This window comes from Rhipicephalus sanguineus, chromosome 11 (assembly GCF_013339695.2).
Source record: "Rhipicephalus sanguineus isolate Rsan-2018 chromosome 11, BIME_Rsan_1.4, whole genome shotgun sequence".
NCBI classification, from domain to species: domain Eukaryota; kingdom Metazoa; phylum Arthropoda; class Arachnida; order Ixodida; family Ixodidae; genus Rhipicephalus; species Rhipicephalus sanguineus.
The window spans coordinates 96,816,911-96,830,685 of record NC_051186.1 but is presented as its reverse complement, the minus strand read 5'-3'; the positions used below and the strand labels follow the sequence as shown (position 1 = coordinate 96,830,685).

Here is a 13,775-nt window from a genome sequence, read left to right as displayed (position 1 = left end):
TTTCTGATAGGAATACATACATATGGCTCCGCAGAAAACACATGGCTTTGGGGTGGGCCAACTTAAATTTGGGAGCGGAGCAACTTATTTTCCCTTCGCGCATGATATGGTGGTCGGCAACATATGCTCAACACACGCCGTGCAAGTACTTGGCGGAAGTGCTGGCCGCGCACCCGTTCTAGCCCACAGCTGCTTACCGGTTCTAACTTTCGCAATCAAAGCTCGCAGGAACAATTTTGCGTTTGTGCCTCTAGTTCCGCGACGGTAGATGCCGGGTGATCTACCCACTGGGCTACTAACGCTCATGCATGATGCTTCACAAACGCGTGTTATATCTCTCACACCTTCTCCTTTTCTCAGTGACCTTGGTTGGAAGGGGCGGGAGGCGTCGCCGCCTGGGATCGATGAAGTGAAGCACTGCATCATAACACTAAGGAGCGCCCACAGTGAGCGCTTCGGTAGTTTCTCCTTTCGGTGCAACGTCAGACACACCAGAGGGAACCGCAACGCCTTCCCGCGTTCACGGCGCGAGCTACCAACTCGGCCTATGGCGTTCCTGAAGCGCTGTGCGGTATATGCACGGGCGCAGGCGTACGTTACTGTATTATTGGGAAGCCTTGTCGTTTATCTCCTCAAATGACGACGCCATGAATGAGTGCGAATGAATGCTGTGTCATGTGCGTGTTGATGTCATCTTTGTGAGCAGGATTCAGTATATGTTGTGTCCAAGTGTATGTTAACTAATTCAGCTACCACAAGGGTTCAGTCATGATGTTTGGCGTCAGTCTTCGGGATGGAGATGTGCCACTCGACGTGGATGCACCCACGTCGAACGGTTGAATAGCTGCCAAACACCAATATACATTGTGCACGCTTTCATACTCCAATGAACAACAAACAAACAACTAGACTCATGGAAAGACGCGGTTCACATTCGTGTTATACCGATTCCTATGAAGGAGGCATCAACAATGTTTTTTGTATTGCACACATTACACATAATTTGATTAACCCTATTCCCTGACTGAACATCTCCCATAACAGTTCACAATTCAGGCAAACCAAAGCTGCAAGTAAAATTTCCTTGAGGCACAACATCAAGAACCTAAAAAACGAGGCGTTTTTTTCTGGTTTTTATTATTCGCATGGCCAAGCAGATCCCCAAGCACAGGTGGACGGGCGTGCTTTGTCGCACGTCGGCATGCCGCCATGACAATATACACAAAAGCGATGTACCACTTGTTATGAGAACAGCTGGCTATGCAAATATCTTAAATCATGTCATTATCTTTACCGTATTTAAAAACAGAGAAGGCAGAACGTTTTTTTTAATGTCTTTGCGGACTCGGCGGGCAACGTACACCAATACCGCTATGTAGACTGAAAATAGATTCTGTCGCTATCAACGAAATCCTCACTTGCTTCTTACCACTTGGACAACAATGTTTTAATAGCGGATCTGTTTAAACTCGAACTGAATCCGATGGTGTTCGGAAAACTCCGCCGAGCGATTCCACCTCCATGCCTCATCTGGCAAAGCATTGGGGGAAGCAAATAAGGAGGAGAGGAGAAAAGAAGTGGAAAGGGGAGAAGAAAAAATGAATAAAACAAGAAGAAATGTTCTCGCGAGGCAGGATTCGTACCCAGTTACCCACAGTCCGAAGACGAACGTCGTAACTGCTCGGCTGTCCAGGCGCGCTAGCAGAAGAAGCGTCTATGGGAACCATATGATTGCGTTGCTACAGGCGAGAGAACGAGAAATGGATAGAGAGGACAAAAGAAAGAAAGAGAAACAGCGGGAGAGAAAAAAAGTCACAGTTTCGCCGCAAGGGCGAAGCAATGAATGCGATAGCAAGAAACTAATGCTATACGAATTGAGGCTCGCCAATGGATACTCTCAGTTTGAACAGCGATCATGTTGCAAAGGCGGCCGAAGCAGCGAAGGAAACTAGCGTGCATCAAGTGTCGAGCTGTGACACTTGATAGTTCGCGCTCATCTTCTGTTTGTTCGTTTAGCGGCGTCCCTTGAGCTCGAGTGACTTTCGTGCGCTCCGTAACATGAGCGCGGGCATCACGGTGAAAGCGTGAAACATCCCTCTTCCCCTCACCACGAGAAAACCGCGCGAGCAGACAGCGGAAGGGCAAGGTTCTCCCTGCGCAAATATAAGAAGAAGCGAGCGAGCTCGCCGACGACTTTTAAATGCGCCCGTCGCGCTCGTAGCGCCATCTCGCTGGTAATGAAGAAACGCTTATAAGCGCAGGCCGTCTCTGAGTCCGTCCAGCGGTAAAGGGTGTGTATATAACGCTCGCCGTTAGCTACGTGGAGGAACTGCGTTTCGTGGCGTAATGGGTAGCACCACTCGTTGCGGAGCATGAGGTCTCTGGTTCGATTCCGCGCTTCGGAAGCATTTTTCTGAATTATTTTTCTTTGGGGCTTTTATATATATATATATATATATATATATATATACATACTTATACATATACGGTGCATGACGGCGGCGACGGCGACGGCAGAATGCAGCCGAGACTGTCCATAAAATTGCTATCGCAATAAAAATTACACCATCTCCCGCTAAAGGGAGCCATCTGTGGATGCGAAGCAGCGGGGAGATGGTTCGTTTGAGCCGGACATGGTGTAATTTTTTTTCTTGCGTTCTCGAGCTTGTGGCTTCCTCTGGCGTAGAATCAGCACTGTCTTCCAGTCTCCATCCAACTGCCGCTGCGTGGAACTGCCGGCGTCCGAGGTATTCGATTCGCGCAAAGTCGCAAGATTGCGTATGCCTCTCTGCAGTCCCTGATATTGGTGTCTTCGTGGGATTCTTCAGCGAGAGAAGGAGAGCACGAGCGCCCCTCGTCTAGAGCCACGGAAGCAGAGGCGCCCATCGGGTGCTCGTGGCACGTCAAGACGCCGGATGCGTCGTTGCTGCCTACTCGTCGCAAGAGAGAATGAGGCGGCGCGCGAGAGGGGGCGAGCGTAGGAGGTAAGAGGAAGGGGGTGGGGACGCGCATGCGCTGGCGCTCATCGTCGCTTTGCGCAGGAGAGAATGAGGCGCGCGAGAGGGGGGAGCGTAGGAGAGGAAAGAGGGGGGAGGGGACGCGCATGCGCAGTGGAGTGCGGACGCCACCGCAGGACAGAGCCCCGAGCAAAGCTGCTTCGAATCTAAAAGAGACAAATAAGTACAGAGAGAGCCTCAAGTTCGCTTTCCTGGGCTCAACTTGGCTTTCCCATGCTTAACTGCCATCCTCTATGGTCTTGTGGTCATATCTTGGCTTACCTGGCTATCTCTTGGCTAGGCTGGGCTACTAAGAGGAAGGCCGCCTATCTCCGGTGTTCCTTCAGGTTTGGCACAACCAGCGTGAAGCTGCCCTAATTTCTTTTTTTTTCTTCTTTCAGGCGTACACAACCATATGCTGCGAAACCAATGAACAGGCTTGCTACAAGTCTAACGAGCGCGAACGGTCTTCTGCACTCCCTGTGGACGGGGTGGGTTTCTGACACGATCGTATTAGCGACACAATCATTTTGGTGACAATTCAAGATACTTGCGGCGCACGCGTTCGGCCGTTTATAGCTCACGGCGGTTTGTCGTGTTTTATGGTTTGGCACCGGAACAATAATAATAATGTAGCGAAGCGTTGGAAGTCTGTAATGGGTCGCCCTCTCGAGCGCTTTCTAGTGGGTCATCCCCTTCGGCTCTTCTCGGACAGCACGCTCCTCGCGCTCAGAGTCCGCGCTCTGTCTTGACTGTCGCCGTTGTGCTTCGTCGACTAGTGCCGTCAATAAACGCCTTTATAATTTGGTGGAGGTGCGGGGTATTACGAGTAGCCACTGGCGGCCGTCGCCGTAATTGCGTCGGTGGAGGAGGTCGTCGCGAACGGCGAAATGGTGGGCTTGACGACGCAACGCGCGAGTGGATGGTGTTGCCGATGGATCAGTCAGCAAGTCTATCAATGAGGCGATCCAGTGATCCTTGCGCTGTTCAGTAGCGACGGTGTGAATGTCGATAGAAGAAACGGCATTGTGAGACACTGAGCTATGGGTATTGTCGTCAGGCAAGGGGGAGCGCGAGAGTGCGTCGGCGCCAGCATGCTGGCGTCCATTGCGGTACAGCACGCGGATATCGTACTCCTGTAGGCGAAGTGCCCAGCGGGCGAGGCGACCTGAGGGATCCTTCAGTGACGACAACCAGCATAGTGCATGATGGTCGGTGATCACATCAAATGGGCGACCATACAAATAAGGTCGGAATTTCGTAAGGGCCCAGATGATCGCCAGGCATTCCTTTTCGGTGACGGTGTAATTGGTCTCGGCTTTAGTAAGCGTACGACTTGCATATGCCACGACATATTCAGGGAACCCTGGTTTGCGCTGCGCAAGGACAGCGCCAAGGCCAACACCGCTAGCGTCTGTGTGTACCTCTGTAGGAGCCGTAGGGTCGTAGTGGCGTAGTATGGGAGGCGACGTCAACAAACGGCGGAGCTTTTCGAAAGCGTCGTCGCACTCGGACGACCATGAATGGAGGGGCCCGTTACTTCCGAGGAGCTTCGTCAGAGGCGATATGATAGTCGCGAAATTTCGAATGAAGCGCCGAAAGTAGGAACACAGTCCTACGAAACTGCGCAGTTCTTTGACGGACGTAGGTTTCGGGAACTCGGTCACGGCGCGAAGTTTGCCTGGATCGGGAAGAATTCCGTCCTTGGACACGACGTAGCCGAGGATTGTCAGCTGCCGTGCTGCAAATCGGCACTTCTTTAGATTCAGTTGCAGACCGGCGTCGCTCAAACGCGTCAAAACATGCCGTAGGCGTTGAAGATGGTTGGAAAAGTCCGGAGCAAAAACGACGACGTCGTCGAGGTCGCACAAGCACGTGTGCCATTTCAGGTTGCGCAGAACGGTATCCATCATGCGCTCAAAGGTGGCGGGCGCACTACACAGCCCAAACGGCATGACGTTGAATTCGTACAGGCCGTCGGGCGTGACAAAAGCGGTCTTCGGTTGAGCGTCATCAGCCATAGGTACTTGCCAGTACAGTGAGCGCAAATCGAGAGATGAAAAGAATTCGGCGCCTTGCAGGCTGTCAATCGCATCGTCTATTCGCGGCAGTGGATACACGTCCTTACGAGTGATCTTGTTGAGTCGTCTGTAGTCGACACAGAACCGCACAGAACCGTCCTTCTTTGCAACAAGAACGACAGGAGACGCCCAGGGGCTGTTGGAGGGTCTACGCATGTTTAATTGGGTCAAACTTGGGCCGTTTTACTTTAATCATATTCGTAACGAGGGCCTCTTCCCGAAAGATTTGATGTCTTGGTTACTATGCGAGAGTTTATTGATTAGCTGCCGCCTCGAGCAAAGGTAATGTGTCACGCGGCACCCTCTGGCAGAAAGTGTGTTCCACGCTCACCGCCCTTGGCTACGAGCGGCGCTGGCTAAAAAATTCAGGGATTACACGTACAGTAATACCCAACGAAGCGGGAGGGAAAGTACCTTCCGTAGTTGCTCGATTTCTAGAACATCAGATGCGTAATTTGAAGGTTGTGGGTTCGGATTCCTTTGACAGAAATGGTAATTTCTATTCCATTTTAATTCATTTCAAATAACGTAGTGCTAACTACACTGCACTTCAATCCAATAATTATTGTGCCCTGTGATTTCCTTGGCATAATTGTCTGTTGTGTTCATTTGTGTTGAGTTATACACATTATAATCTCAGGTACACAACTCTGCAGTAACTTGCTCAACTTCTTTTGCTCGAACGTTCTATGCAATACAGCTATCATTTATACAGTGGAAGGATTACAAAGACCTTATATCTAGAGAACTATCAGAATATACCAGGACGGATCATGGATCCAGCAAAGCCCAGTTATTTACAGATTGCCATGGAATGCATTCTTCGATAAAGCCATTGTATCGGATGCGAACGCAAGTAAAATTTTTATCAGATGCCGCCTAAAGTGATATATAGAACCAGGAAACGGGCCATTTTTCGTCTACTTTCTTCTCGATATCCGCCTCGTGCGCTGCTGCTTTCAGTGGTACTGGTGGCGCCACCAACGGCGGACGGTGGCGATAGCTGGATATGCGCGGCTCATAGAAGCCGTGGGCAAAGCGCCTGTTACTCTCCGTTTTTCTATTCAGGTTTCATTCTGGTTTGATATTTGTACTGCCGACGCTGCTCCACTAGACAACCATGCCGTCTATTACGTCGATTGTTCTATATTATTTGTTTTAAAATGACAGGCCCGTTTTTTATGCGTGCGCGCGATGCACTGCGTACATTTCTTACGTGCATGTGTTCAAGTTGTTTGCGTGATCTGTTAACACAGATGAAATAAAAACTGTTGCAGTACAAAACAGCATTCTTGTTTTATTGAACACCCCAAACAGTACAACAACAATGACTATTACGGCTGTATGCCTGCTTAAGAAACGCACAAAAGACACGCGATTTTATCTTCGCCCAACACTCGTAGCACTCAACTAGGCCTAGAAAACCAAAATCTAACTTGCTCAACGTTTTAACAGCCGTTACACAGCTGCATAATAATGCGTGAAAGTACTGTAGCAAATGACCAACAAACATTCACACAGCGTTTTTTTTTTGTTCACAGACCGTATTAACATATGAGGAAGTTCTAACTGCATTGTAATCACATATTTCGGAATATCTAATCACTCTCACCATTGAAGCCACAATCCTCTAACACATGCGCTTTAAATTGAGCATGGCATTACTCAGACTTATATAGGAAATGCGCACGCGTGGCATTACTCAGATTTATATAGGAAATGCGCACGCGTGCAATGTATCTCGTATGCTAGATTCTCCTTTGGTACGTGCAGCTCAAAATAAAATGCGGTTCTAGAAGTAATGTTCGTGGAGTAGCGAGCATATAGCAGGACAACTACTTACAGCTTCACTTACCTTTGCAAAAACGGTATTCCAATTGCAATTCAATATTAACCGACGCAACAACGATAACAAGACGCTTGTTGCACACAGGCGTACCAGGTTGACGCGCGAGGCCAAGCGCGGTATTTTAAGTGTAGCACAATCGTGCGCGTACAGTACGCTAGAATATTCTGGTACAATGTCGTCAAGCTTGCAGTCACTTCAGCGGTTCCCACGATGTAGCACCAGTTGACGTCCTCGCGTCATCAAACTGCTACGACGCCGAGAACTACGCACACAGCTGACTTGGAAAAACGCGGTCTTGCAGGAGGCCATCTTGTCCCGCAACCCAACGGACAAAAGTACACAACTGAGGCGTCTGAAACATTGCCGTTGATGAGATGGCAGCTGAACGAAATCAGGGCTCATCGTCCGACGTGTGGCCACCGCCTTAACACAATATTAACGTTGCAACGTTCAAGGAAGACGCGACGAAAGCGACGAGCCCAACCGGTCTTGTCGGGTGCGCTACCGGCGCTACAGCACAGTGCACAGCGCGCGCTCTCACGGCCACCGAAAGAAATAAAAGAAAGTGGAGAGAGGGGCACCTAGGAGCATCCACTGATCTCCACTAATGGAGGTCAGTGGGAGCATCGCGTATCGGTGGGAGCAACAGGAAGTCCACGGCCGGGCTAGACCGCACGCGCGCTGCGGTCTAGCCCGGCCGTGGTGTTGCGTCGTCGGTGTGGCGTATTGTCGAGAGATGGCGCAAGTTTGTTTTTGCGCAACGAAATCGCAAACTTCATTCAAAATGCATGGGATCCTATGGGGGGTTGGGAGAGGGTACAACCGCCTTAGCCGAGCGGTGGCGCCACCATACCGATGCACGAGGCGGATAGCCAGCATTTAACAAGTACCTGATTAAGAGTGTACCGGACATCTAATAATATTAATATCTGGCGTTTTACGTCCCAAAACCACGACAGCATTATCAGAGACGCCTTAGTGGAGGGCTCCGGAAATTTCGACCATCTGGTGTTCTTTAACGTACACCTAAATCTAAGTACACGGGCCTCTACCATTTCGCCTCCAACGAAATGCGACCACCGCTGCCAGGATCGAAACCGCGACCATCGGGTCAGCAGCCGAGCACCGTAACCGCTATACCACCGCGGCGGACTGTACCGGATATCTGTGTGTCAACCGTCCATCCCACACACAGGTTATCTTAAGTGAACACATTATTTTCAATGTAGGCATTGCAATAAACAGTTGTGATGATGATATTTATTAAGGCAATGATATGCAGTAAGGCGATTTATCATTGGTCCGTACATACTCGTCCCCTCTTGCTTTACTCAGCACACTTCGATAGCCCATTTCGCCGTCGTAGTTATTTGCGTGACTTTTACAGCGCCCGCTTTCATATTCTGTCCATCCACCACTGCATTTTAGTGCTTTGAAAGAGCACTTCCGGTTTGTTATGGATTCAATGAATAGATCCGGGGCCCTGTCGTGGCTGCAAGCGCGCAGCCTCGCCAATGTACCTGAAACAACGCAGACAAGCGTTATCCCGAGTTATAAGCAACAACAAAACTTCTCATGACGACTGCAGATATTGCTGTTACAACATTTCTCTGCGGCTGTTACAGCTTTCTGATGCACGGCACACCTTTCAGTAGCGCAACACACATTTCTTTCTTATGACAACACAAGCGAATTCTGTCGCCTGTGCGTTGTTACAACATAGAGCTTAAGTACCACAACAAATATTTGCGATAACGCAGAAAAATGTATTGCCACAACAGGCACCAAATTTTAAAGCGACAAATGCTCATGAAACAATGCTAAAGGTTTGTTGTTGAACTATACAAACTTGTGGACACAACACAGCTTCAACAGGGCTACGCGATAGATGAGAGTGGAACAACAGTATGTCATGTCCCAAAATATGAGAGGGCATTATTAAATGCGAAGCATTTCTTAGCGAACCTCTGGCACTTTGAGCGTTTCTATCTACGTATCTATCTATCTATCTATCTATCTATCTATCTATCTAGCCGCCTACGTCTGGGTGCTCTCATGATGGCCTCCTTAACTTGGTGTAGACCAAAATTTGCATGGGAGGGTAAGAGGATTTCACGAATATGATTGCCGGGTCGTGACATGAATAACGTTAAAATCTTGCCGCGTACGTTGTCAAACCCTTTCCACTAGACACGTGTGGCACATACCCGTTTACCACGGGCCGCGGTGTACGGGTATGCGCCACAGGTGATTGACAGTTTATATCTACCCAGGAACGTCGAGAACAGACATTGGTAACTTAAATGCTAGAGTGTTAAAAAAAAGCAACATCGGCAGCGTTGACTCAACGAATGGAAAGAATGAAAATTAGGATCCCAGCAGGAATCGAACCCAAGCACTCTGCGTGGCAATCAGGTATTCTACCACTGAGCCACGCCAGGTCTATAAACTGGTTTGGAAAAACAGCCTACGCAGGCGTAATATCGGTGCAACATCAATTGTGGTTGTGGTGCTGGCTATGTAATTTTACAAGAAAGCAATAAACACTACATGATACTGCTACGATGTGTACTCCTACGATACAGGCGTCATATGAGATTAACATCTGTAGTTCCAGTGTTGGCTCGGCTTTTATAGCAGTCTAATAAACATTCGTTTGTATTCCTATGATTCAGCAAGCTATATTGAAGCATTGCTCGACCCCGGAGGAATACATTAACGAAAGTTAAGTTACATATGATATCCACATCACCACGCCGTAAGCTGCACTTCGTCCACCAGAACGATGCAGTGTCCTCTTCATTTCTTACGAGGCTGAGCGATGGCTTCATGCTGACCGAGAATGATGCCAGATTGATTGACAGCCGCTTTGTAGACTAGGCTACGTAGGCTACATACGCCAAGGTAGTCTACGAATACGACAAACACCATCCACTGATGTTGTTCTATGTAGCACTATCCAGGCTTATCAGCATCGACGGCCTATACCTCACCATCGTGAAGGGTGACTTCAGATTCCGACATCTCGCCGGCTCTGTCGACAGACAATTTGTCGACGAAATGACCGAGGCATCCACGAATTCCAACAGCTCTACTATACGACATACTTCACTACACGTGGACCCCTCGTCACCACGATCCCGACCGGATCCTATAAGAAGTCATGACCAGCTCCTGGTGCTCACTGATCACGGTGATGGTGCCCTTGTTCAAGAACTGTCAAGAACTTCTTGCACACATGCACACGGGTTTGTGAAACGTGCATGCGTTGTAGGGACACGTATAACCACTATATATCAACTTACCGCTTCTGGTGTTGCTAATACCCACGTTGCCATTGGCAGCGTTACCCAACCGTAAACAGCTGGTTATGTAACACATATGCGGCTCTTCAACATATATATGTGTGCGTATAAAATTTATACAAATCTTTAACGTCATTTTGTAACGTGTCGCTCAGTAAAAAAAAGATACGCCACAGTCACCTACCCGCCGCATGCTTCGCATAACATCGACTCCCACGGTACGTGGGATCTGCCGAATTTTTTTATCTCGTCGCATTCTGTTGTAATTTTAAACTGTATCTGCACAGGGATTAAGGTTTTCCTATTTTTAAATATACGTGGCTTGCGTGGACCTAGCTGAACCCGCCATTTAACAATACCAGCATGATGGCACGCGAAGTTCGTGATGTGATGTTAGTGTTATCGGTACGTCGCATGCAGGTTTCTCCGTTATTCATAAACATATTCCAATGACGTTCCGGCAGTGTCCATATCACATTAAAGTAGGGTAACGGGGAGGTGATTATGGCGCCTTGAGATCATTACATCCGACACGTTAGAGCACCAGCACCTTAACGATCAGCGTCAAAGACGTCACATGGAAGCTAACAATTGGCACGTAGACAATTGTAAAGTGGCAGTCGCTTGAGCTCTGTGGTCAGTAAAGTCATTCATGCGGGCAGTTTGTCTACAAGATGAATGCAAATTACCGTTTTGGAATTCATGGTGCGCTCACGTTCTTTTTACATTAGCAATAACTCACATGTACGTTTTCGTAAGCAATATATTTTCCCTGCTATTGACAAGCACTTGTGTAATCTGGAACGCATACCTGTAGGACAACCAGGTTGGTCTGAGCCCCCATTCGGGTAAAAGTCTACCTGACCGACGGACTTGTCCACTCCATATCGAAAGTCTTGAAGATTACCCGCATTCACGTGTATTACATCTACGAAGTCCGCATCATCTCCTGAAAGGCACCCCTTGCTGTTCCCGAACATAGGTCCTGCGGGATCTAAACCTGAAAAGCAATAAACTTGGCCTTACTGTTAAACAGCGACTGATAAGTGTATTGGCAATAAATTTGTTTCTCCAACTTGGCGTCACACTGGTTAGCCATATACACCCGTCATGGTGGCTTAGTGGCTAAGATGCCGTATACTGCTATTCAATATTGCGTGATTTCGATGTCAGGCATCGACTGCAACATTTCGATGGGGCGTCATCCAGGAACACCAGCTTGAACCTCAGATAATCAATGTGATCGCGTTTGTGGAACCAAAAAACCCAGAATGCTTTATTCTTATTTCGATCTACGTATTATAGATACCACTTCATTACACGACTGCGCTTTCTTGTTTTGGTATCGTGCGTTAAATAACGCCCTTTACAAATGAATACCGGACGATCTATAAAAATAAAAGCGCACGGTTGGTTCATCTCGTGTCTGCTGCGTTGCTGGCCTTGGTGATACATATTGAATTACTTTCCAATTGTTTGCGTTGAAGCCCATTTACGCTGCTATTGCAAGAGACTTTTCTGCGATTGCAGAGCAGCTTTCTTGCAGTGCTCGTTGTAAAGCAATGTCTGTTTGGCGCATGCACACGAATAAACTCAAAGAACTGTTGCGCCTGTGCATCTGCGTTATTTTCATCGCTTTTTTTACTTGGACCAACGTTTCGTAGTTTCGAAGCTCTGAAGAAGAGACAGCGGCTCTTCGTTAAGCTACTTCATTCTTTTTGGTTGACTAAAGAGAAAAGAGATAAAATGAGGATCGTAACTCTGACCCTTCCATTCAATTAATTTTAGCTGCAGCAAAAACATTCAATTGATCATGTTGTTCCCTTTGCTTGGTTTGTTCAGCGCTTTTAGGACTGGTAGGGACGTTGCTAAGTTATCAAATCACTGCCGACCCACAATAGCAGCACAATGAAGACTCCGGCAGTGTTGCGAAAACGATGCAAAAACAGAATACGTCGGCTTGTCGGTGACAACTGAAAGACTACCATGGTCTAGCATGCACACGTAATATATGCAATTCATGTGAAATGAAATCAGCTTATATAGTATGTGCAGTCTGTACACTAACCTAAGCTTGAGCTCACATTTTTATGTGAGCTCGCTTTCTTGCTACACCGTAGTCATTTAACTGCGAAAAAGCTCAGTATGCACCTTAAAATAGCAGGAAAGGATGACAAAAGCTTAAGCGCCTTTCTTGGAGCTGTTGTAGTGTTTAGGTTGCTCACACGTTTCTTTGGCTTAGCATATTATTACATATTTGATGTTGAGTCAGCGCAATATAGGAATATAAATATGTCTAGAAGATGAAATATGTTCGAATATCAAGCACTTCAGTATGAGAGTACGATACAAACCTCGTCTGATCGTGGCAAGACGGGCCAGTATACACATAAGAGACACTGATCATGAGGAGGCAATTCTGCTAACGTGAACAAGACAGGTGGGTGGGGCGAGTTGGTAGCTTTCCATGATCAATATAAAATAGGGCTCAACACACGGGACAAAGCAAGAAATCACACATACAAGGCCATGTGTGCCACTTCTTGCTTTGTCTCGTGTGTTAAGCGGTGTTTTTATTCATCTGTAATATTTCGATTCACTCACGGGATTCTTGCTAACCCAGACCTCTTTGCCCATATAGCTTTGGTAAACAAGGTTTTCTTACAAGCGTCCAAAGGCTAACACTAATAGATATCTTTTTTCATTTCTTGGTCCGTTTTATTTACTCTTTATTATGCACGCAACTGTGGTTTGCTATTTCTTCACGTCGAGCTCTCCACGTGTGTTCCGCGCGCGAGTATTTTAAGCAAATGCGTTTTGTGAGGAACTTGTGCAGAAAAATTCGGCAGATCCCACGTACCATGGGAGTCGATGTTATGCGAAGCATGCGCGGATAGGCGACTGGCGTAACTTTTTTTACTGAGTGACACGTTACAAAATGATACTAAAGATTTGTATAAATTTTGTGCGCACACATATATATGCTGAAGAGCCGCATGTGTGTTATATAACCACTTGTTTACGGTTGGGTAACGCTGCCAATGGCAACGTAGGTATTACCAACACCAGAAGCGTTACGGTGATATGTAGTGCTTATACATGTCCCGAGAACGCACACACGTTTCACGAACCCGCGTGCATGTGTGGAAGAAGTTCTTGACAGTTCTTGAACAAGGGCGTCATCACCGTGATCAGTGAGCACCAGCAGCTGGTTATGACTTGTTATAGTATCCGGTGGTGACGAAGGGTCCATGTGTAGTGAAGTATGTGGTATAGTACAGCTGTTGGAACTCGTGGATGCCTCGGTCATTTCGTCGACAAATTGTCTGTCGACAGAGCCGGCGACATGTCGGAACCTGAAGCCACCCTTCGCGTTTGTGAGGTATAGGCCGTCGAGGCTGGTAGGCCTGGATAGTGCTACGCAGACCAACCTCAGTGGCTGGTGTTGTCGTATTCGTAGGCTACCTGGGCGTATGTGGCCTACGTAGCCTAATTCACAAAGCGGCTGTCAATCAATCTGGCATCATCCTCGGTCAGCATGAGG

General features: G+C 47.7%; 1 protein-coding gene across 1 annotated transcript in view; it reads right to left on the bottom strand.

Moving 5' to 3' along the window:
- Nucleotides 1-749: 749 nt before the first annotated feature.
- Nucleotides 750-13,775, bottom strand: part of LOC119375247 (uncharacterized) — a 44,893-nt gene continuing 31,867 nt past the window's right edge. Inside the window, exons 8-9 of the mRNA XM_049411214.1 lie at nucleotides 11,043-11,231; nucleotides 750-844 (exon numbers count right to left, since the gene is read on the bottom strand). Of these exons, the coding sequence (XP_049267171.1) occupies nucleotides 750-844; nucleotides 11,043-11,231 (284 nt within the window). The remainder of the gene's footprint in view (nucleotides 845-11,042; nucleotides 11,232-13,775) is intronic.